At 33.6% G+C, this 27,158-nt stretch overlaps 1 protein-coding gene across 1 annotated transcript in view; it reads right to left on the bottom strand.

Annotated features, from left to right (window-relative positions):
* LCORL (ligand dependent nuclear receptor corepressor like) overlaps positions 1 to 27,158 on the bottom strand; it is a 148,949-nt gene that overhangs the window by 29,950 nt on the left and 91,841 nt on the right. Inside the window, 1 exon segment of the mRNA XM_041751213.1 lies at positions 16,118 to 16,369. Within this exon segment, the coding sequence (XP_041607147.1) occupies positions 16,118 to 16,369 (252 nt within the window).

The following is a 27,158-nucleotide window of genomic DNA, read 5'->3' as shown; positions in this document are numbered from 1 at the left end:
CTGGGCAATTTCTTGATACCAAAGCTTTATTGGGTTAGTTTTATATTTAGAATTCACCTTCTGTTAAAATCAAGATCTGAATTTTCATTTACAGATTGTTTTCAGTTCCATATTTTCATGTAAATTCCCGACCAAGGATCTATTCAAAGCAGACAAGTGCAATTGTCACAACACAGAGTTGTTTTTTCACCCCTCCAAGGGGACCATTCTTTCTCATCTCTCATCTTATGGCCTTTGTCCATTCTTTAAAGTATGCTCTCTGTTCTCTTGGCCTGACAAGTTAATTTCTACACATCTTTCAGGACCATCCATCCCATCAAATGTTTTCCTAATTTTCCCCACAATACCCTTTATATTCTTCTATGCTGTATATTAAGATGTGTTATTAGTCTAGTACCTAAAGTCTAATGGGAGAGTTAGTAACTATTTTTAAAATCCATTTAAGATTTATATGTAATTAAGCATAACTACCTGGCCGATCTTCTCACCAGACTCCCTCCCTAAGCCAGGGCCTGGAAGGAACAGTACCTCAATACAGATTTATTCAGTGACTCATCAATGACTTGCTCTGTTTGTCACAACAGTCAGCATTGCATACAACAGACTCAAACAGCCATGCAATCAATGAACCTTGTTCCGCTAGTCAGAAATAACAACACAGTCAAAATGCTGACATCTATATGGGAGAGAGGGTTAGTTTCACACAGAAAAATTCTGCTCAAGAATGGTTTCTATATTTTTTAGGTTTTAATAATCATATAGATTTTTCTTCAGAAATTGTCAAGACTGATGATCACTAATCAATTATGAATATTAACTATATTACAAACATATTAACTCCTCACAATATTATTGGCCTTCAGTTGCTGTTCGAGATAAATAATGAAGCTCAGTCCATACAGCAGCATGAGTCTGAGATAAAAGGTCTTTGAAACTACATTATCTCTCATCAATATTAAATATGTAAATATTAGTAAGAGTCACTACATAAAGCAAGTAAATTTTAATGAGGAGAAAATATCACATACATTTTGTTATCTAGAAGGGAAGAATATTCCAAATTAAATTTCATAGAAATGGCAATTACTAGCAATAAAGCTTTAATCAAAATCAACGCTACTTAAAAGTTAGTAATTTTTTATGCAAACTGCAAACTTATGTTAACAGCCTTAATAAATACCTTAAAGCTATTTCTACCTTTTTAAATGGGTCTTGTCTTAAAAAAAAAAAAAAAGGTTTATGAAAGAGAGAGTGCACACGTGCGTGAGTGTGCACAGGTGGGGAGGGGCAGAGGAGGAGGAAGAGTGAGAATCACAAGCAGACTCTGCTGAGTGTGGAGCCTCATGTGGGGCTTGATCCCATGACTAGAGACCATGACCCAAGGAAACCACAGGTCGGACGCTCGACAGACTGAGCCACCCAGGCGCCGCAGGTCTTGTCTTTCTTTTATGCCCTCAATGTCCTAGTCAGCCTCTGTGGAGTCAGACTCTTTCTGGTCTTAACTGTACCCTTTAGGAGATTCCTATGCTGTAAATTATTAATTCATTTATATTTGGCTGATTTCTAGAAAATATTGGTAACTCACAAACAATCTAAATACATAAAAATAGTATTTTTCTATAGTACACATAAAGTGTGAAGCACTACCTAAGAGTATTAGGTATCTTAACCCATTTAGTGCTTATACAACCCAATACATAAATACGTTTCCCTAATTTGCAAACTTTAATGACACAACTGAAAGTGAAAGAGAGGTTAACTATCCTGCCCTCGGTCACACAGTTGTAAGTAGCAAAAATGCCATTCAAACTCAGACAGCCCTGTACCAGAAACTACATTTTAACTACAATTCTAATCTGCGATGTTTTGAAAAGAAAAATTACAATGTTGGTAATGGTGCAATAAACATAGCATGGTCATACATTACTAGTTCAGGAATACAACCCTTTTGGAAACATTACAGCAATATGTCATCACAAATCTTAAGAATGTTCATACTTTTCTTAAATGTTCACACTTTGAAGAAAATATTTAACATGAAAATGTCATGTACAAAGATATACCAAAGATTTTAATATTACTGATCAATACAATTTTTACAGCCCCATATAATTAAAAAATGGTTATGTAAATCATAGTAGTTTCACTTGAGAATTAAGTCTACGTATCAGTTAAGGTAATTAATAAAACACTGAACATTGTGCAACTGCTATTACAAAGTTTTTAAAAAGGAGGATATAAACTTGAATAAAAATAAAGACAATGAACCATAAAAAAAAGCCAAAAAATCAAATATAGAATAAAACCTGGAGGTAAATATACCACATGACAACAATGCTGATCTTTGATGAGGATCTGATTAGTAAAATATGTGTGTGGGCACATACCTGCATACATATAACTTATTAACTCAAATTTACTATAAAAACTTATTAACACAGTAATACCAAAGTAGAAGATTCCCTTGGATTACCCAAATTTTATTTTTAAATTGTTTCTGATGTTACTGATTTAACCACTGAGTTGAAGTTCCAGAGTCCTGGGGGAAATAACCAATAAAATATCAGAGTAGCATATCAATTAAGTTTTAACACTGGTTTTTCCTTCCCTTATTTGCCTCCTTCTACAAGCAAGCATGTTTTTATTTTTATTTTTATTTTTTTTTTTTTTTGTTTTTTTTTTTTGCAAGCATGTTTTTAAAAGGGAAAGTTATAGCCTTCCCAAAATGGTTTACTTAGTGCATATATAGCTGAAACCCATAGAATTCATTAATTTACTATTTATTAGTAATAAAAGGCAATATAAATTAAAGTGCTTATCGTGAATTTAGGATGCAAAAATTAATTAAGGTCTCAGTACTTCCACCAAATACTGAATTGAAACAAAATTTCACAAGGCTTCAAGTCGATACTTAAGAAACATTTTCAAAAACAAGTTCTCTTTTTTACCCCATGTATTGCACTACCTTATTCTATAAGTTCAAATTTTAACCAAACATTTTACTAAAATGTGCGATATTTACTTATTACAACAATATCACACTGGAAGACTTTACATTTGTTAACCATACATTTGATAGTCTCTATCATGTATATTCAAAAATGATTTATATTTTTAAAAACTTTTTATTGAAATATGACATTCGTAATAAAAGCACACACAAGTATACAGTTTAATGAATTTTCACAAACTACAGTCCTATATAAACAGCATCTAATTATGACCATCAACCAAGAGACACCCCCCCACCCTATCTGCCTCTGATCACTAACTCACTACCACCCCCACTATCTTGACTTCTAACAGCTTTATGCATGCGCACCTTGTTGCAGCAACTTTACTTCTAGGAATACATGTGAAGTAGAAATCGAGTACAAGGTCTTAGCTCAAGCAGGCTTACTTACATATCTAAAGACAGAATGAAATATGTGATCGTTCCACAAAATATAATACTATTCAACTAAGTGATTCTGTATTAAAGTATTTAGTAACAAGGATGTTTAAAAATATTATTTTGAAAAAACACAAGTTGCAGAGGATTGTGAAGCGTATGATTTGTGGGAGTGAGCTCTGGGAAGACAAAGAGAGAGTGAGTGTATGTATTTCCTCCCAGAAGAAACTGGATTGAAAATTTAACAGGAGCAGTGACTGCTGGGTAGGTAAGAAAGGATAATTTTTATTTTCTTCATTTGCTTATTTATTTTCTAGTTTTCCTATAACACTTGGCTTTTATAATTCATTTATTCAATTAATACTTATTGAATGGATACAATATGCCAGTCCTTTTTTAAGGCACACAGGAAACAGGTAAGGGAATACGATAGAAAATGTTCTGCTTTCATGGAACTTACATTCTAGAGGGGAAGACAAAGAAAAGATAAACAAATCAATAAAAAAAAGTCACAAGGTGTTAGGACTTATAATGAAAATAAAACACAGTAATAGGACACAGTAATAACAATGGCAAGTGGAAGTTACTATGCTGGAACAAATGATGGGCAAAGCCTCTGAGAAGGTGATCCACTCTTTTTAAAAAAATAAATTTTATTAAGATAAATTCAAACATGTAAGAATATAGAATGATTCCCCCTTATATCCTCTCTTCAGTTTGATCAATTACCTAGATTTTTGCTATACTTGCTCCATTTATCCCTATTAAGTATTTTATAGCTAATTCCAGATGTTACGTCATTTCTGTGGCATGAAACTTTAAAACATAAACATTTCCACATATAACTATACCAATTCTTTGCTATGGTCTAAAACTTGGTTTGTACTGAAATTCCCTCCAGTGAGTCTTCAGGACACTGACTTTGTTTTTTAAGTTTATTACTTATTATTTACTTATTATTACTTAAGTAATCTCTACACCCAACGTGAGGCTCAAACTCAAAACCCTGACATTAGAAGTCACGTGGTCTTGCAACTGAGCCACCCAGGTGCCCCAACACTGACTTTTTGAAGAAGCTAGGTCATGGGTACTAATAGATAACATTTTACATTACGGTTTGTTCTGTTTCCTGTGGTGTCCTTTCCTTTGTTCTATGTCCCAATAACTCTGATAAACTTGGAATTAACTGTAAAGCAAATGGCTCTCAAACTTTTGGATTTCATTTCTTTTTACTCTTAAGAAATACTACGGACCACAAAAAGCTTTTGTTTAGATGAGTTACATCCATTGATATTACCATATTATATAGAAATTAAATAGATAAATTTAAAAAATATTCTTGATAACAAGAACTTTGTTAATGTTTTTAAAAACATTTTAAAGAATAACATTTTCAAAGTAAAATAGATTTTAAAATAATTTTGCATATCTATATAATGTCTAGCTTAATATAAGATAGCCATATTGTCATATATGCTTCTCTATTTAATATATTTAGATATACTAGTAGTCTCTGGTGGACTTCATTATATACTTGTGAGAGAATGAGAGTGAAAAGGACAAATAATATTAGTATTAGTGTGACCCAGGGTATCTGAAAAAGTTTCAGGGGCTCCAAGAGCTTTCTGAACCATATTAGAGAACCACTGGCCTAAAGAACTGCTTGGATTCCTCTTCAATGTTTTTGGCGAGAGTACTTCAAAAGTGATACGACATATGATGTGGCACATAAAATCTAATCTCAATAATGCTCAAGCGATCAGTGTGTTCTGATGGTGATAATTTGACCCTGCCTCCATTGTACAGTTCCCGAAATGACCTCTCGTCTAATAGTTTTATTTTCTGATGATGATGTTTGATGCAATTCTCTTATTAGGAGCTGCAAAATATTAGTATTTTTAGTCTTCCATATTTATTAGCTGGAATTCTTCTTTAAGAATCTTCCTTAAATGATGGCTATTTGGTCCTGAAATACGATTTGTTTAAAAAGAAAGACAGAGAGATGAATGCTTAACTTTTTCCTTTAATTGCTCATTTGCACAGTAAGGAGTTGGTACACTGTGTACCTTCAGTGTGGACTAAAGACTTTGATTATTATAAACTAATGGATTTTAAAATATTCAGCATGCTTCAGTTACAATTGTTCTTCGTTTTGATGCTCAAATGTTCTCTTATTGGCCAATGGGGAACCCTTAACATTGGCTTCTGTATTCTGTTGACAAATTAGTCTTTGGAGCTTCCTTGCTTGCTGGCACAAGATGTTCTAGGCTCATTTTGTACATTTTCTGATCCAGACCAGGATTGCAAGGAGGCCAGATTCCTTTTAAAGGAATATAGTGTTTAGAGATCATGATCCAGGTATAGGTTCAATTGAAATGTCACTGCTTTTAGGGTACTTCACCAGTCAGACTAGGAAATACATATTTTTGAAGAGAAAAAAAATTTGTGAATTTGCATTGACATTTCCAAACCACATGTAATATTACAGGGTTTTTACTACTCTGATTTTATTCGTTTTTCTTTTCTTACCCTAGAAATCTTGTTTCCCTAACAATGTTACATGATTATATATTTATCGTTTAAAGAACAAACGGGCAATATTATTACTAATATTACCAAAAGGATTTCTTTAAAGCACTCTGTCCTTAAAATATCCTCTACTAAGAATGCACAGTCAAAATACTGGCTTATAGACATATAAGAATTATAGACATAAATTCTTTCCTCAGTGCCAATACGTTACTAATATAATGCAGCCAGGATTTGTTTGCTACATTCTTTCTCAAATTTTAAGGATTGCTTTATTTTAAAAAATGTATATTCTTTGGAATATGTAGGATATTTACATAAACAATATAATAAGGTCCATTCACAGCATTTTCATCCCGTCCCGTCTGCCTCATCCTACTTCATCCCTTTATAGGTAACCATGCTTTTAATTTTTATCCCTTACTGCTTTTTTTGCAAATGAGAATATATTTCCAACCCTTTGCTATTATAAAGAATGTGCTCAAGTGTATAATCTTGAATATAATACGTAAAACAGAGAGACAGAGAGGTGGGCAGGGACAAGATCTTAGAGAAGCCATAAAAGTCATGGAAATAAATTTAAATTTTGTTTTTCATATATTAGAAAACTAAGAGGAAGATTTTAAATATAGAAGTAATGTAAGTTTTACTTTTATTCAATCTGAGAATGAGAACACAATTTTGTCAAACTGATAACTTCAAAAGTTGTATTAAGGTATACATTATGAAAGATATCTCTTTAGAGGGAAAATAGAAGAAAATTACAGAGAAAACTAAAGTCCACTGTATTGTCACTTAGAAACCATGTGGTGCTACAGTGGCCAATTTTATACCAAACTCTAACAAATATTCAGAAAAAATGTAACGGTTAGAAAGAAGTTAATCTTTTCTTTCTCTTGCTCCCCACTCTCTTCCTTTCCTTCTTTTTTAGGCTTCATACAGCTAATTACGTTAGTCAAGTGACGGTTTGTTTACATGGGAACATTAAGGAACATCTGACTGTAAAGTGCATGGCTATTTGTTTGTGATATTCCTTACAAGACAGAAAACCAAAAAAAATCCAGTTCACACATTCTGTGACAATTATATTTCTTGACACTCTATAATCTGACTTTATAGAAAAAGCTTTGAATAGTCTCCTGATTTTTAAGTAACTGAGGCAATCTTCATACAATTCCTCAAACATAACTGATTTGTTCCTGCTTCTTTTGATTTCTGGTACTTTTGTCTTTGATATTTTTTCTGCCTGGAATGCCTTGCCCTCAGGTCTTCATATGCTCAAACTCATTTCCTCAGGGAGACCTTCCTGACCATCTTACCTAAAATAATCCTCCCAGTCACTCTTGATATCTTGCTTATCGATTCTTTTGTAAAATTAGGGGCAAACAGACAGGCATATTTCAAAAATGTTACAACTAATTCTGGAAATGCAAAACGTAATAACAAATTAGAAACTCAAGATACTTAAGCAGTAATTAGAATAGCTCAGGAGAGAATTAGTGAATTTGGAAATTGTTCTAAATACCCTAATCAGGATGCAAGAAAAGGAGACAAAGAGGTGGAAAATATAAGAGAATATAGGTGATACAGAGGATAGAATGAGAGGATCCAAAATATGTCTTATTAGATTCTGACAGGTGATAAAGTGAGAGGTATAGTAATTTGAAAAGATAATGGCTAAGAAAATCACAACTGATGAAAGACATTTGTCCTAAGTCATAGAAATCATGATTACCCATCAGAATAAATAAATCTATACCCCAACATATTCAAGACAACCTGCAGAACACTATAAACAAAACACACAGAGAAAGAGAAAGAGAGCTGCTGAAAGTACACAGTATGAAGATCACCTATAAAGGAAAGCTTATTACTTGCAGTTATAGCAACAATGGAAGCCAAGACATTCTTGAGAGTAGTTCTGACAAAACGATAATTGTCAGCCTAAACTTGTATACCCAGAAAGATTATCTTTTAAGAACATACATTAAAAAAAAAAGAATGAGAAACTGAAGAAAACCTGGGAATTTATTATCAATAAAATTAAGAGAATTCTTTTTTTTTTTTTTTTTTTTTTTTTTTTTTTTTTAATTTTTATTTATTTATGATAGTCACACAGAGAGAGAGAGAGAGGCAGAGACATAGGCAGAGGGAGAAGCAGGCTCCATGCACCGGGAGCCCGATGTGGGACTCGATCCCGGGTCTCCAGGATCGCGCCCTGGGCCAAAGGCAGGCGCCAAACCGCTGCGCCACCCAGGGATCCCAAGAGAATTCTGTTTATTAAAAGAATTTCTGTTCCCAAAGGAAAATCTGAGCTATAGGAAGGAATAGTGGGCAAAGGAAAAGGTCATCATATATGTAAATCTAAACAAAAATTGATGATATGAAATAAATAGTTAAAATGCTTAAACTGTGGTGTCATAAAAAGAGAACCAAAGCACTGATAAAACAGCTTTATGCGTTGGGATAGATGGCAACTTAAAATGCTCTAAATTCTGTATATTAACTGTTCAGCTAATTACACACTTAATTTCTAATGTAACCAACTAACGGAACAGCAATAAAGTATATAACTTCAAAATCAGCAAAGAAAAAAAAAGAAGTAAAGGGAAAAACACAACCTAAAATAAAATAATGTAGGGGGAAAAGTTTTAACACACAAGATGCACAAAATAAGATGATGGAAACAAATGATGCTATGAGAAAATATAATAAGAGACCCAAACTAAATTTTGGTGGGAATTAATAGAAACGTGCTCACATGTGTACATGTCCATGTATGTACATGCAATTTAGGAGGTATGGGGGAGGTTTTCTTAGAGAAGTGATGTTTAAACCACCTGGAAAAAAAAGAGTTATGTTTTATGTAGAATAAATTGGTGGAGGTAGAAAGTGGCTTCTACAGAGAGGCACCTGCACGTGTGAATGTTCTAAGGCCAGGCTGTACAACATATTGAAGAAAATGAGGGACAGCGAGCATGAGGACCAAAACGAGAGCCACAGGATGTGGATGGTAGACGGCAGCTGGATCTTGTTCAGGATTTTAGATTTTATCCTAAGGACAATGAGAAGCCATTAAAAGGTCTTATTTATTTATTAAATTTTTAAAAAAGATTTTACTTATTTATTCATGAGAGACAGAGAGAGGCAGAGACACAGGGAGAGGGAGAAGCAGGCTCCATGCTGGGAGCCCGATGTGGGACTCGATCCTGGGCCTCCAGGATCACAATCTGGGCTGAAGGCAGGTGCTAAACTGCTGAGCCACCCAGGGATCCCCCCATTAAAAGGTTTCAAAGCGGATGAGTGGTATGCCTTGATTTGGGATTTTTAAGTATCACCTGTTTCTTCTATCCCTACAGTCGGAGAATATTAGATTGAAAGGCACATGGAGTAATCTAGATAGATATGTTTTATTCTTCAGGTTTAATAAAATATGGTATTATATTAAGCATAGAACATAACATTTCTTCCATGTCTTTAGCTTTCAAAAACGAAAGCTTAGCACTAAAAAACAAGATAGATAATTTTATTGACTTCATTAGTGGATACATAAATACCTTCTGAACTGAACTATAGAAACTGTTCAGTATTTTCCTAACAGAGTAACAACAGGCTCCATTTATAAATGGCATAAACATAACATCATAAAACTATAATTGGCTCTCTTAATTACAGTTTAACATCTCAGCTGACAACTTCACCTACTGTAATCTCAGCCAAGAAACCAGACTAGTAGTGACAGTAGCAGAGGCAAAGGATACTTAATAATACTAAACATATCACTGAAAGTCATAGAAGTTATTCAATGCAGTCTCCCAAATGCTCACTTGAAGCCTATCTGATATTAGTTTCACACATAATTTTGATTTTTTAAAAATCTTACTCAAATTAGGAGATGTGATTTCCAAAGGTTAGCCTGCCGGTAGCAGTTGTAGTAGTAATTTCTGAATTTTTTTTTTACTTATCTGTTGCCAATTAGCTTGAGGGGAAATGTGAAGATATTACAAGGCAGTGCAATAACTAATGCTCATCATGACACTTAATGTTTCATATGTTGTTTAAGAAAGTATTAACATATTTTCCATTTAAAATGTTTAAAATAAAAAATTTCACTGCTAAAAAAATCATAAATCCAATGATCAAGTCTCAAGTCCCATTTTAGTTATCAGTAATATTTGAAAACAATGAAGATTTTTAAGCCAATAAAACCAACATGTCAAAGGTATAGTATAGGGGAAAGAAAGATAAACATGGAAACAACTGCAATGCAGTGAGAAATTTACTATAAAGAAAGCTCTAGGAGAATATTCACTGAACCTCATTACAGAAATCTACACCAGCTGGGCCAATGACATGCTGTTTCATCTCTGCCCACATCTGATCTTTTGTATAGGACTGGTAAGATCTTCATGAGTATCACAATAATGATAAAGTCTGTAGGTTGCGTATTTCTTCCTGAACTTTAGAATTTAGGAGAAGTTTTTAGTTTGGCCCTAGATTAAAACTGAAAAAATTTTTAAAATGACACGTGAATGACATTTTTAACTCAGTGTGCCAGGGCAAAAAAGAATCCTTAGTACAAGCAATGCATGACTTACTTCCTCCCAGATTCTGAGGCTCAGAGTATTTATACAAATCTGTATAAATGAAAGTACACCAAGAAATATTTCTACTCTTTGAAATATGTGGTTAGAAAGTACAATGGAGAGGTAAATGGGAATGTTCCCCTCTGGGTAACTACATTTTAAGCTTGTCTAGAGTTTGTAGAAGAGAAGGAAAGGAAAATGAGGAATATGGAAATTGACTTTGAAAAAACAATTAAAGATGAAAAGATTTGCATGGAAAACAGAAGTTTAGAAAGACATAATAGTTTCTTTCTTTTTTTTTTTTTTTTTAATTTATGATAGTCACAGAGAGAGAGAGAGAGAGAGAGAGAGAGGCAGAGACATAGGCAGAGGGAGAAGCAGGCTCCATGCACTGGGAGCCCGATGTGGGACCTGATCTCGGGTCTCCAGGATCGCGCCCTGGGCCAAAGGCAGGCGCCAAACCGCTGCGCCACCCAGGGATCCCAACATAATAGTTTCAATAAATATTTACAGCAGTAGTAGAAGGAGTAAATTTTCTCATATTGCTGCAGAGAGGAAAAGTCCCCTAAAGATTAGCATGGAAAAGAGAGGTCTTAGGGTTAATAATTTCTACACATTTTTATAGTACTGTTAAGTAAAATATTGTTGCAGACAGAAAAAATATAAAACAAAAGGCAGATGTTTCAGAGATATGAGCTTAATTATCAGAGCTCTCAAAGATTTTTGGCAAGTACTTATTATCAATCAGCGACTGACTTACCATCTCCTATATGATAGACCAAAAGAACCCTATATTGGGGCAGAGACTGGGTAGGATATTCTTTTGAGTATCTTTTTCTTGGTTTATATAGCTAATTCTGTTCTGACAAGTGTTTTTGCCTATTTTTCTACATGGTTGTATTTTTCTCATTCACTTTAGTTTTGTTCTGTTAGTTTCTATTTGCTCATTTAATTTGATAAACATTTTTTATTATAAATGGTTGCCAGGTGTTATCAGTTATAAATACTGTCTTCATTTTAGCCTTGAATTTTCACTCTGTTCATAGTGATTTTCATAATACTTAAGCTTATCCCAATAGGGTCAAAATCACAAAATTGTTGGACAGATTGTTATTCTTGCATCTTAAGAAAGTCTTCCTTATTTTGAGTTCGTTAGGATTTAATCCTAGATCTTTTCTTTAAGTTTTTCCTTTCACATTTAGCTGCTCTTTAACCCACTGGAATTACTTTTGTGAGTGGTGTGACGTAGGAATCTTTTTTTTTTCCTTTGGTCCCACATGATTAACCAGTTGCCCTGGAACCATTTATTCAAGAGGCCATCCTTCCCAGTGATATAGAATGACATCTCTACCTTATACTAGATTCCACTAATGTCTGGAGAGCTTCCAGCTTGCTCATATGTTCTACTGATATGTATATGGCCAATAGCACCGTGTTTTAATTGTACTGCATTAAGTCTTGATATGTCTAGAGTGACTCCCTCAAACACCTCGACTTACTAATGCTTAGCTCTTTAAGTATTGCTCATAAATTTTAGGATTGGCAGGTCATTTTTCACAATAAACCCACTGAGAATTTGACTGGAATGACACTAAATCTATAAGCATATTAAGGATGAAATGCTATCTTTTAGAGCCTGCCCGTTCATTTAAAATATAATTGCTTATTTTGAGAGTCTCATTTTGTAGCCTTCAAAAGTATCATGTTTTCCGTAAGGTTTGGAATAGTTTATTAGTTTCATTTTTGGTGTTTTGGTGCATTTCCTGCTTTTGTTGCTACTGTCGATGAGATTTTTTAAAAAAACTGGATGGTCTAGCTGGGTGGTTGCTGATTTGCAGTGATATATACTGATCTTGTGAGCAGTACCTTTTCTGAACTTTTTACCAGTTCTAAAAGTTTACCTATTCTTTCATACTTTCTACATACACAACCACATTGTTTGTAAGCAACCACAATTTTATTCATTCTTTCCTTGTAAGATATTATTGCTTAATTTCATACTTCTATTTTTTTTCTCATCATGCTACTTAAGTCAGGCCCTCTTATGGTCTGGTGATATATAAATTGGTGAGAGTGTGCACTGTTGTCTTGTTCATTACTTTAAATCATCAGGATGTGATATTTTTGGTAGTGGCAGTGCTCATTTAATTTGATAAACATTTTTTATTATAAATGTTTATTATAAATGTGTCAGCTTTTGTAGAATTTTTTCTCTATCAAGATGATATGTTTCTTTTCTGTTTTGGCAATGTGGAAAATCATAGAAGTTTTTCAACTGTGGAATCATACATGCCTCACTGTCATTATTTACTATGTTTTTATACTCACTATATTCAACTTGCTAATACATATTTAGGATTTTTTGCACCTATGTCTGTAAGTAAAACTGGTTTGTAACTTTTTTTCTTTTGCTTTTTTGGTCTGGTTTTGATATAAAGATTATACCAATATTTCTCTTTTCTATTCTTTAGAATAGAAAAGACAGAAATTGTCTGTTGCTTTACCGTTATATGAAGTTTACCTATAAAACCATTTGTGATTAATAATTTAAAGATTTATAAGTTAGATTACCCATAAGTTATTCACATTACTAATGGTTAGATTAACTATTAGATTTATGGATTACATCATCTAATTTGAATAAAGAAACTCACAAAATGAACAATGGTCTTAAGTTAGTACTGTTAAGACATTATAAGTGAGTATACTATGGAAGATATCAGCACTAACAAATAAACAAAGGCAGAACATTGCCACAGCTAGTTTAAGCACTTTAATGATTATAGGTAAGAGCAGTATAATCAGGGCAAAAATTTTAAATCTTTTTTAAAAAAGATTTTATTTATTTGAGACTGAGAGAGAGCATGTGCGCATAGATGAGGGAGGAGCAGACTCCTGACTTGGCAGCTCGATCCCAGGACCCCAAGATGACGACCTGAGGTGAAGGCAGATGTTTAACTGACTGAGCCCCCATGTGCCCCCACCCCCACTAAATTTTGATTCTTAAAAAAAAACATTTGAGGGGCTCCTGGGTGGCTCAGTCAGTTAAGCATCTGCCTTCAGCTCAGATCATGATCCTAGGATCCTGGGATCCAACCCCACATCAGGCTCCCTGTTCAGTTGGGGAGCCTGCTTCTTCCTCTCGCTCTGCCCCTCCCTCCTGCTCATGCTGTCTCTCGCTTTATCTCAATAAAATCTTTAAAAAGAAAAAAAAAAAGAAAACCATCTGAAATGTGGATTTATACCTTCTATCATTATTAATAAAATTCTCTCAAAGTTTATAGTGTGTAATAAGATACTAGCAGTGAAGTTGTGATTAGCAAGACACTTAAAAATTGTTTATAACATCTTTATTTTAACCTTAAAATTTTTAATTTATGGAAACATTAGTACAGATATTGGCATGTATACATACACACACACATGCATCAAAGGATACATCCTCTATTTTTTTTTTTTTTAAGATTTGGTGTACAAGTGTGCAAACTTAAAACCTACCAATTTATACCAGAGCAGTAGGCTTTATAAAAAAAAAACAAAAACAAAAAACAACCTAATTTTATTACTCTCTGCTTGAAGCAATCTAGGAGTTTTCTGTGGCCATAAGAAAGTCAAAATCTTCAATATTTCCTGTGTAGTTTTCTCATAATCTGGTCTCTATTTTTTTTTTTTTTGGCTTAATCTATTAACATTCTCCCCCTTGCTCTCTACACTATAAGCCACACTAGACTAAATGATTCCTATAATTGTGTAAGATAAGAAGTAATCCCCCAAAATCAAGATTTAAGGTATAGATTTATATCTACTATTGTTACTCTTTTAATCTTCAGATGAAAAGTTTGTTCACAAAAAAAAAAAACAACAACAAAAAGTTTGTTCACATACATATCTGTGCACTTTGCAGAGAATATCACAGTAATTTAAATAATTTACATTACTTGTTTTCCACATATACGTGGGTCTGCTCTATCATTTACATTCATAGAATCACAGAATTTAAGGACTGGAAATTTACTTTTAAAATGTCACTTATTCCAACCACTCGTCTGATGCTTTTGAATACCTCTAATGACAAGGCAACCATTTTCCACTTGGAGAAATGTGTGATGCTTAAAAAACATTCTTTTTCATATGACCTGAAATCTGTTTTCCTCTAATTTCTAGATCCTAGAAATTATTCTAGTCACTGGGCTATTCAAAGAAAGTTCTGCCACATTTAGTGTAATGACCACACAGATACTTGATCGTCACTATAATGTTACCGTAAGACTTTCTTCGGTGATAGTAAGGAAAAGGAGAAACACAGTATGGAGACTAGTGTCTGACTATCTTTTGTGAGTTGGTTACTTCACATTTAATCTTCACATTGCTTTAATGAATTTGCTATTATTATTAATGCCAAAAAATAAATGAGGAAACTTAAAGCTCCCACAGGTGAAGTTACTTGTTCGAGTAATTAAGCAGCAGAGCTGGTAACCACAAGTCTGCCAGGTACTAAAGAAAGCCTATGTTTTAGTCTCATTAGGACACTGACCTGCCTTCGACAAAGAGCTCTAAGAGGGTATGAAACATGGAAAACAAAACAAAACAACAACCAAGCAAAATTCTAAAAATTCCATGCTAACTTCCAAAATTCTATGTGTTGATATATTTTTTCCTCAAGCCTTATATTGTAGTCATCTTTGACATTTCTGTCTTATAAACTGTCTAATTATTATCTTAATATTTCTCAGATCTTTCTACATAAGTAAACTCCCACGACCTAAAATTAGGGAAGCAAAAAGAGAAAATCATTTCCCTAATTCATCCCCTCTCAATTTTAATGTTATACAATGAAAAGACCATCTTCTTTAAACATTAACTAGGTACTCTTCATTAGAGCCCAAACACACACTTCCTTCTATAAGCAAACCTAATGCTGGTATTTTCCTGGCTTCAAGGACTGACAACACTATTCCTAACTTGTGTTAACAAAAGATACCTGTTCTCTCTTCTCCAGGCAAACACTTATTTGGCATCCTCCACAAGCACTTAAAAGGCCCTTCCTTCCTTTCCTCTGTGAATCATGGCTCTTCTTCAATTAACTATTAGATCAGTCCACCACAGACTTCATCATTTAGGCTTCTTATGAAAAATGTATCTCTATATTCTTAGTTGCATGATTATATTTATCACATATATTAACTTTTCTTTTTCTCCCATTATTTCCCCATAAATAATTGAAGAAAAATCACCTATTTTTTTTTATTTTTCATCTAAGTATAAAAAACTGAACAGCAAGTGCTTAATGTTCTCAGCTGTATGTTTTAAAAACAATTTCTCATTAAATACATCTCTTTATTTGTATTCTTTGTTTTTAAGCTGCTTGTTAGGATTTTCTCACCATATATTTAATTGTGAAAAGAGACCAAGAGCACCTCAAATTCTCTTTCAAAAACAAAGTAAAAAACAATACAAAATTCAGCACTTCTCTCTAGTTCATCCCATAGGCTAGCTAATTGCAAGTAATATTACTTCTAAAATAAATTTCTTTATGAATGTAAGGTTTTATGTATATTAAATACTAAAACATAAAATTATGAATTACACACACATGTACACAAAATCTTACCTTGCTGAGTATTTTGTTCTTGCATTCGATTCACAGTGAGGTCTAAGGGGCCTTCCTGCTCTTCCTGAAGCGAGTTTTCTGCTTGATTCATTTGGATACTTTTACATATTAGACTTGGTCCAATTGAACCATTTCTATTTTCTTGAATTTTACCACTTTTTGAAATATACTCAATTGCAAACTGACGTATCATCTTTTTCATTAATTCCTGAGCAACTAAGGGAATGTTAGGATCACAGTTCTGAGGAAGATCTAGGGAAGAAATAAATATGATAGGCATTAAAAAAGAGAAATGCAAAATACCAATACTTACACTTATTTTTATTAAAAATTAATGGATTCAGAAGTCTTCAGTTCAGTCCACATTGCTAATGGTTTCTAGGACTTAGCAGTAGAAACCTTGTAGATTTAATTAGTATTACATCAATCCAAACTTGGCATATTTAATCATTCCTTATAAACATTTTCCAGGGTGCTCGGGTGCTCAGTTGGTTGAGCGTCCCACTCTTGGTTTTGGCTCAGGTCATGATCTCAGGGTTGTGAGACGGACCCCCAAGAAGTGCTCTGTGCTAAATGCATAGTGTGAAATTCTCCCTCTCCCTCCCATCACATGCACTTGTGTTCTCTTAAATAAATAAATAAATAAATAAATAAATAAATAAATAAATAAATAAAATCTTCAAATAACAACAATAAAAAACCAAACATCTTCAGTCCCAAACTAAAATACAAAGAATTAGACACAGAAGTGGACCAGCTTATTTTCAGAGTTTTAATTCAAATGCATTCTACTAGATATTGAGACACTTAGAATGCAAACAAACTATAACTAAGCAATTGCTAATATACAAGTAAATGTATACATTAACTATTTAACAAAACATCTACACTCTTATACTTATTACCATTAAATTCTTCAATTCTGTCAAATGTGTATTCCATAAATAACCTGAATGTCATCATCAAAAATTTTCCTTTCCTCAACTTATCTGGAAAAATTTCAATCATAAAGAAAAAATAAAGAAATATACAGTGATATAGGCAGCCTCTACCAAGATTCAAGAATTGTTAGTATCCTTCCACATTCACTTTTTTAAAAAAAATTTTTATTTACTTATGAGAGTCACACACACAGAGAGAGAGAGAGAGAGAGGCAGAGATATAGGCAGAGGGAGAAGCAGGCTCCTTGCACCGGGAGCCTGATGTGGGATTCGATCCCGAGTCTCAGGATCGCGCCCTGGGCCAAAGGCAGGCGCCAAACTGCCACGCCACCCAGGGATCCCCCACATTCACCTTTAAAACTTTTTTTGTTTGCAGAACCACTGAAAGTATATTGTGGAATTATGACATTTCACTACTAACTATTTCAGTATGCATCTACTAAGACCCTCCTATAAAAATGGCAATACAATTATTGAGGGTCTTAATCCTTGACCCCAAAACATGTAGATCAGCTACAACTACAATAAAGATCAGAAGTGATACACAATTTTGTTTGAAACTTGTACAGGAGATAAAATACCTGAATGATTTTATAGAAGTATGGAATGAGGAGAGACAACTTGTAAACACAGTATATAACAGTGATAAGAAGTTTTGGTATTAGGGAGGGTGGGTGGTGGTAATTTTTTCACCCATACTTCTGGCCTCACCCCAATCCTTTTATTTTGTTCCATCAGAGGCAGAACTACTGATAACTTGGGAAAGATGACTATGCAAACATGACTAGGCTCCACAGTTTTTCCTCACAGAAGTTAACCTAGAGATACTTCTTTGCTCCTTAAAAACCTCAACTCTTACCAAGGCCGATCAGTGTTATATACATAGGCCTGCTGTGATCCAGGGCTGTCTGAGACTGGAGGATTGAGTCTCTTTTGTTTTGGGTTTAAATATTAGCTGGAGCACATGTCTTAGAAATCTGAGGGCAAGTTCCCCAACTAACATCTACAGTTATAGATACAAGACTCTAAAATGCAAGATGGTTTGGGAATATATGATATTTGTAAGTGAGGAGAGGCAACAAACTACTTCCACCTTGACCACTACCAAATTTGGTAACAAAACGTGATCTAGGCTGAGATGAATCTATTTATTTATGGTCTTGCAGAAGTATCAATATATTTGACTACAGGGTGTTGTTTTGGAGATGTCACATAGCAAACATAACATCTGAGAGAAGGAACTGTGGGCCAATATAAAAGTAACACTTTAGCCTTTACATTTACTCTTCATTTAGAGCCCAGTAGGGAAGAGAAAGGTACTGGAAAAAAAAGGACTTAACTACAGGTTGGAATCTTAGCCATCTTTAAGAGCTTAGGGTAGTTACATATCCCCTCTAGGTTTTAGTTTTTCCGTTCAAAAAAATGGAAATGATAAACGAACTTCTGAAATCATAATAGGGCTTGATCACAGGACATTTTAAGGTTATGTAAGACTGTAGGTAAAATACTGCAATTCCTATACTTGGCATTTTAACAGTCTAGTAAACATTAGCCATTAAGATACAGACTGAACACTTATATTTTATTTAAGTCACAAAACGGCAAATAAGTAAAAATATTAACTAGGTTAATATTAAATTATTAGCTAACTGGGAAAATACAAAAGACCTAACCTCTAAGTACATGCGATACTTTTTGGTCCAGAATAGACAGTATTAGCACATGTACCCTAAATGACATAGCTTACCAAAACAAGAAATTTCCAAGTTGTACATAAACTCTCAATTTATATCATTTTTAAATTATTACCTCCAAGCATCTTTGAAGGCTTCTTGTGAATATTCTGCTCCAGCTTTTTCCAAGCCTGATTTTCCTTTGTATTATGTGTTAATAGGAGATATTAAATTTACTTCTTGGTATTTTGTTTAACTGTCTGAAAATTTATTGACAAATGTCACCTTATATATTAAAAAAATTAAATTTACCAAAAAAAAAAAAAAAGAATAGAAACATATGGATTTATATCAACTGACTGGGGTTATAATTTTAGGGTTAGAGTTTAAAGCTAAGTTTAAAGCTGAATACATTGTGCTACTCTATTTTTTTTCATGTACTCAGTTTTTGGTCTTTTATATTGGGTAATACATGTGTATTTAAGAAAAGAGAAAGACAGTGACAAAGGAAATGCTGATTAGCTAGGGAGCCTTCTAGGTTATGTGTACAAGCTGTTATAACTATAAAAAAGCAAATGAGTTAACTAGAGATACAGACCAGGAATTGTAATGTTTCCAAAGGTCAGGGAAGCAATAAACATTTGGCTGGAAGAGAGAATGCTGCCACATAGAAATAGTGTCCATTGTCCCCAGGAAGACAAAAATAACTTGTTTTTTGCCCTCTTAATTCTTTAAATTTAACTAATTCAAATGTTTAACAAGCTTTTGTAACAGCCAGTTTCAAGATAGTTCTCAATGATTCCAACCTCCTGGCTTCAGTCTGTTGTGTAGCCCCTTCCATGTTGCACTGGTTGGTGGTATGGGTGATTTAGAGCATTCTAAAGAAGCGTGTCACTTCCAAGATAAGTTATAGAATTCAGTTTCTATCTTGGATACTCTTGAATGTTAGTGTTTGCTGTCACCCCCTCCCCCATACTCTATTACTCACTCTGGAGGTCATACTGTTAAAAGCTCTTTGGGGAGGCTCACATGGAGAAGAACTGAAGTCCCCTGCAAACAACCAGTGAGTGAACTTGAAAGAAGATATTCCAGATCAATGAAATCCCAGATGATCATAATCCCAGCTGATCCCCTGACTGCAGCCAAACATCCAAGTGTGCTAGTATAAGATTCATAGCTCAGAGAAAAAGTGAGACAATAAATGTTTATTTTAAACTGCTAAATTTTGGGGATAATTTGCTAAATAATAATGATAATAAATTAAAAATTTTGGTACATGTTAGTGGGATGTTGCTGTAATAAAAATCTGAAATTGTGATTTGGTTTTAGGACCAGGCAGAGATGAGCACTGGGTATTATACATATTGGCAAACTGAATTTAAATAAATGAATACATAAATATTCTAGTTCTAAAATAATTTTTTTGCTAATTAAAAATAAAAAGAGTTGTTATATTGAAAAAAACCCCAAAATAACCAAGCAGTGGGCTCTTGGGGTGAATTAACATTGTAAGACAAAAAGAACTTTGAAGAAGTTGTTAATAGGAACCTGTGGTCTTTGATAAGATGTGTAGGGCGAAGATTTGTAGGACAGTAAGATAAATGTTATTGGAAAGTAGAGGAAAGAATATACTTATTTTATAGTGGTAGAAAGTTTTATAATAACCACTGTTTGCAATAACTTGGAAAGTAGAAAATGTGCCTAATAAATTGGGTGATTTATCTAGAGAAATTTCTAAGCAAAGTATTGAGATGCCCTCCAGTTTCTTCTTGTAATTATAGTAAAATGTAGGAAGGGAGATATACTAAAGGAAGAGCTGTTAAATAAAAAGAAACCAGATCTTGATTATTTTGAAAAATTTCAGGTATACAGATAGCAAATGAGGCTAAAATTAAGAAAGGCTGAGCTAAGACCAAATCAGGGGAACAACCAGGAAAACAGCTTCAAAAAGGTGATGGTTTTTATCTCCAGAGTTATGGAGAATATGTTGTGGGACCTATGTGAATTTTAAATTTTAATTTTTTGCGTGTGGGGTGTCATTCCTTATTTATTTATTTATTTATTTATTTATATATTTATTTATTTATTTATTTATTTATTTATTTATTTATTGTTGTCATTCCTTTAAACAAAAGAACACTGGAGTTAACCAAATCTTTACAGGAAGTATCCATTCAAGAACACTGGCTAAATTTCCTTAAGAATAGTAAGCTGTATAGTGTTTCAAAGTGTTTTAAATTGCTTTATTCCCATCCCCCCTCACTACTTTTGAGGAAGCCTTCCTAAGGCAAACCCCAACAATGTTAGGGTTCTAGATATTTAAGGAAATCTCTGTCCATTCAGTAGTTTACCACTAAGCTAACTAAGCAGAGATGTTAATAGCTACACAATACAAAGAATACTGACTTCATGGAATTACATAAGAAAAGTCATTAAACAAACAAACAACATAGCAACAACAAATAGTAACAACAAAACCTGAGGTGGGGGATAATCTGATTTCTACCAGTGTCACACTGTATTATTTAAAATATCCAGTCTTTTAAAACATCACAAGAAATGCAAAAAAATAAGAATGTATGGCACATATACAGGAAGAAAAAAGTCAACAGATAATGTCTCTGAAGAGGCTCAGATATTGAATTTCCCAGATAAAAACTTTAATCAGACATTTTAAATATGTTCAAAGAGCTATAGGAAATCATGTATAAAGAACTAAAGGGAAGTATCAGGAGAATATTTCAGCAAATAAAAAATAAAGTTTTTTAAAAGAACCAACTAGAAATTCTAGAGTTGAAAAGTACACTAATTAAAATCCAAAATTCACCATGATGGATACAGCAAAAGATTTGTACTGGCAAAAATCAATCAATCAATCAGTGAATTTGAAGATAGGCCCATTGGGATTATCCATTCTGAGGAGAGAGAGAAAAGAAGGAAGAGAGAGTAGGAAGGAGGGAAGGAGGGACAGAAGGCAGGCAGACAGGCAAGCAGGCACACATGTAGGTAAGGGGAGGGGACAAAAGGGGAGAAAGAAGGAAAAAAAGAAAAATAAGAGTCTCAGAGATCTATGGAATATCATCAAGTGCACCAACATTCACAATGGTTGTCCTAGAAGAGAGGAGAGAAAGAGGCACAAAGGATAGCTGAAGAAATGACAATGTCTCAAATTTGATGAAAAACCTTTACGTACATATCCAAGAAGGATAAACTCAAAGAAAGCCACATTTAGATGCATCCTAATCAAATGATCAGAAGCCAAAGACAAAGAGCAAGTCCTGAAAGCAGCAAGGAAAACCCCTCAATTCATCACATACAAGATCCTCAATGAGATTAATAGCCAATATCACACGAGAACCTGTGAAGGCCAGAAGGCAGTGAGATGACATATTCAAGGAACTGAAAGAAAAAAGATTGTCAATTAAGAATTTTACATTCAGCAAAAGTATCCTTTAAAAACACACAAGAAATTTAGACATTCTCAAATAAATAAAAACAGAAAAGTTGCTGCAAGCAGACCTTACCTAATAAAAGGACACTGGAGAGTAACTCAAATCCACACAAAGAAATAATAAGCATCAGTACAGTAACTACATAGGTAAAATACAGTATAAATGTATTTTTTTAATAAATGACCAAATGTATTTTTTGTTTGTAACTTTTTTCCTATTTAATTTAGAAGACAGCTGATAAAGCAATAATTATAAATCTCTCAGTGGATAATGTAGTAGTATGGAGGACAAAACACAGCGAGGAGGGAAATGAAATGGAGATATACAGGATCAAAGTTTTTCTAAACTACTGAAATTAAATTGGTATTAATTTGAACTAGACTGTTGTCTATTAGGATGTTAATTGTAATCCCCAGGACAACCAACTAAGAAAACATCTGAAAAATATAATAAAAGACAGAACAAAGGACTTAAAATGGTATACCGGAAAATATCTCCTTAAAAGAAAGTAATAATAGAAATGTAGAGAAAACAAAAAGAAATAAGACATATTGAAAATAGCAAAATGACAGATGTAAATCTTACCTTATCAGTAATTATATTAAATGTAAATGGAAAGGCAGAGATTGGCAAAATGTATTAAAAAGAACAAGCCAACTACACACTGTCAAAAGAGACATTTGAATTTTTTTTTGAAAGATCTTATTTATTTGAGAGAGAGAGAGAGAGAAAGTACGAGTGGGAGAGGGGCACAGGGAGAGGGACAAGCAGACTCCCTACTGAGCAGGGAGCCCAACATGAGGCTCGATCCCAGGACCCCGAGATCATGACTTGAGCAGAACGTAGATACTTAACCAACCGAGTCACCCAGGTGTCCCAAAAGAGACATTTTAAATTTAAATATCCAAATATGTTGAAAGAAAGAGGATAGGGAAATAAAAGACATTATGTAAACAGTAACCAAAAGGAAGCTGGGGTGATTCTACTAATATCAGGCAAAATTGATTCTAAGATAAAAATTGTCAATAAAAACAGATAAGGTCACTTTATAACAATAAAGGTTCAATCTATTAAGAAGACATACTAATTATAAACATACATATACCTCACAACACAGCCCCAAAATACATGATGAAATAACAGAATTAAAGAGAGAAATAAAACACTCAATACTAACAGTTGGAAATTACTCAATAAATCACTTTAAAAAATACGTTTATTTATTTATTATTTATTTATTTATTTATTTATTCTTTCTTTCTTTCGCAAACACATGAGTGGGGGAGGGGCATCGGGAGAGGGAGAGAGAAAACCTCAGGGCTCAATCTCATAACCTGAGCCAAATCAAGAGTTGGGCACTAACTGACTGAGGCACCCGGGTGCCCCTAAACCATTTTCAGTAATATACAGAAAAACCAGAAAGAATATAAACTAATAGAAGACTTTAATAACACTAAATTAATTATATCTAACAAACATATGCAGCACTCCATCCCAAAACAGCACAATGCATATTTTTGTCAAATGTATACAGGGATTCTCTAAGACAGACCATACGTTAGGACACAAAACAAATAGATTAAAAACATAAAAGGTATGTTCTCCAAAGTCAAAAGAATAAAAAAAGTAGAAAAAGGAAATGTGGGAAATTTACAAGTGTAAAAATAAAAAAAAATATTCCTAAACATGTAAGGAGTAAAAGATTGAGTCACAAAGGACATCAGAGGGGATCCCTGGGTGGCTCAGCGGTTTAGCACCTGCCTTTAGCCCAGGGCGTGGTCCTGGAGTCCTGGGATCCAGTCCAGGGTCAGGCTCCCGGCATGGAGCCTGCTTCTCCCTCTGCCTGTGTCTCTGCCTTTCTCTCTCTATGTCTATCATGAATGAATGAATGAATGAATGAATGAATAAATAAATAAATAAATAAATAAATAAATAAATAAATCTTAAAAACAACAACCCCCAACCCCCCCCCCAAAAAAACCCCCCAAAACAAAGGACATCAGAATATACCAAAAGTTTACTGAAAAGGAAAATACAACACACCAATTGGTATGAGATGCTGCTAAAGCAGTACTTAGAGGACAATTTGTAGCTGTAAAAACATATTTTTTAAAAGCAATTCCAACCAACAACCCAAGGTTAGAGCAGAAAAATTAAAGAAAAACAACAGAGAAGATCAATGAAATCAAAACTTGGTTCTCTGAAAAGTCAACAAAGTTACAAACCTTTAGCTAGACTAACCAAGAAAAGAAACTAGAGAAGATTTAAGTTGCTAAAATCAGGAACAAAAGAAGAGATGTTACTTCTAATCTTAAAGAAACACAAAAGGGTATCAGAAAATACTATAAAAAATTATACATCAACAAGTTAAATATTCTAACATATAATACTGTATGTTAACTACAATGTAATTAAAATAAAAATAATAAAATTTCAAAATGAAAAAAACAAATTAGATATCCTATATGAAATGGCTAAATTCTAGAAAGATATAAATTATCAAACTGACTCAAAGATGTAATAGAAAACATAAATAGACCTATAGTAAGTAAAAACATTGAATAACTAAAAAACTTGCCATGAAGAAAGGCCCAGGGACCGATTTACCAGTGAATTCTATATTAGACATTAAAAAAATTAACACCAAATCCTTCACAAATTCTAAGAAAGAGGAAGGAATATTTCCCAATTCATTTTACGTCAGCAATAGACAAAAGAAATCACATGAAAAGAAAACTATCATGCCAAGTGAAAACTATCAATTATGAAGAGATGCAAAAATCCTAAATGAAATACTATCAAACAGAACCCAGCAACACCTAAAAAGAACTATGCACCAAGAATTTATTGGGTGGACAATATAGTGATTCATAACGTATTATATTAAAAATGATGAAACTTAAAGACAACCTAAATAAATAGAAATATATTTTGTGTTCATGAACTGGAAGATGTAATATTTTAAGATGGTAATACTCCCCAAAGAGATTCAACACAATCCCCATCAAAATCCCAGCTGGCATTTTCATAGAAATTGGCAGCTTGATCTAAAACTCATATGGAAATGCAAGGAATCCAAGATAGAAAAAAAAAAAAAAATCTTGAAAAGAGAACAACTAAATTGAAGGATCAGCATGTCCTGATTTTGAAAATTACTATCAAGTGCAATAATCAAGACAAAGATTAGACATATAGATTAATGGGGAAGAACTGAGCCCCAAAATAAACCCTTACATTTATAGTTAATTGATTTTTGGTAAGAGCACCTAGACAATTCTTTTTTTTTTTTTTTTTTTTTAACCTAGACAATTCGATGAGAGAAAGAACAGTCTTTTCAATGATGCTGGGACAACTAGATACTTACACAGAAAATGAAGCTGGATCTCTACCTCATACAATATATAATAATTAACTGAAAATGGATCAAAGGCCTCAACAGAGGCACTCAAACCTGAAAAATCTTAAAACACATGCATAAATCTTTATAACCTTGGATTAAGGCAACAATTCCTTATATATGACACCAAAAACACAAGCAACAAAAGAAAAAAACAGATTAGACGACGAAAATTAAAAAGTACTTCAAAGGACACAAGAAGTGAAAGACAGTCCACACAATGGGTGTTAATATTTATAAATGTTTGATAAAAGTTCAGCGTCCAAGAATTCTTTATAAGAACTTTTACAAATCAACAAAAAACCAAATGCCCCCCCCACCAAAATGGAAAATGATTTGAATAGATATTTCTCCAAAGAACACATTACTAATGGCCAAAAAGCACATGAAAAAGATTCTTAACATCATTGCTCATTAGGGAAATGCAAATCAAAACGACAATGAGATATCATTTCACACCCAAAAAGAGCATTATAATAAAAAAAAAATGCAGATAAAGTACTCATGAGGATGTGAAGAAATCTGAACCCTCAAACACTGCAGGTGAGAATGTGAAAATAGTGTAGCCACTTTGGAAAACACATTGGCAGTTCTTAAAAAATGTAAACACATGATCCAGGAAATTCCACTCCCAGGTATATACCCAAGAAAACTGAAAACACGTATCAATGAGTTTGAATATCCATGGTAGCATTATTGCGTAATGAGTGCATGAAAATTCATGGAGCATTATTCGTAACAGCCAAAAAGTAGAAACAACCCAAATGAACATCAACTGGTGAATGTATAGATAAGAAGTCATATATCCATACAACAGAGTATTATTCAATCATAAAAAGGAATGAAGAACTGGTACACACTATAAGGATGAACCTTGAAAACATTAGGCTCAATGAGGGCTGCACATTATACGATTCCATTATATGAAATGTCTGAAACAGGCAAATCTTTCTCCTTTTCCCTCTCCACACCCCCTCTTAGTGGTTGCCAGAGGCTGGGGGAGGATAGGTAAAGGAGGAGTGAGTGCTAATCTGCTAATGGGTTTCTTTTTTAGGATGATGAAAATGTTCCAGAATCAGATAGCAGTGAGGGTTGTAAAACTTGGTCAACGAGCATACTGAAACCCACTAAAAATTGTATACTTTTAAAAAAGTTAATTTCATAGTAAAAAAGGAAAGGAAGGATATAACTCTGAGGAGTAGAATATAACAGATCCAAGAGCCATAAAGAATTGTTCTTACACCTTAAGATCTAATCAAAGAACTCCCAACTCTTGCCCAGCTGGATTTCAGATTTGCTATGAATGGTGACCTCTGTGTGCTCCCCTTTTCTCCAATGCGGAACAGAGTGTTTACCGTGGTTATTCACCACTCTGTTGGGTGTGTATGGGCAGGTAGCTTGTTTTTCTTACTTTTAAAGGTCAATAAATCAAGAGGAATTGTACCTGAAGTGCTGTAAAGAGCTGCACACAAAGAACCCAGTTTGCACCTGGAACTAAATTAGTATTGTGAGATAACAGTGTAATAACAATAAGACTTTTGAAAGTCTTGGGCAAAGATGAGTATATTTTGCAAATAA

Source organism: Vulpes lagopus, chromosome 4, assembly GCF_018345385.1.
Source record: "Vulpes lagopus strain Blue_001 chromosome 4, ASM1834538v1, whole genome shotgun sequence".
Lineage (NCBI taxonomy): Eukaryota > Metazoa > Chordata > Mammalia > Carnivora > Canidae > Vulpes > Vulpes lagopus.
Note: the sequence above shows the minus strand (reverse complement) of the source record. Positions and strands in the feature narration are given on the sequence as shown.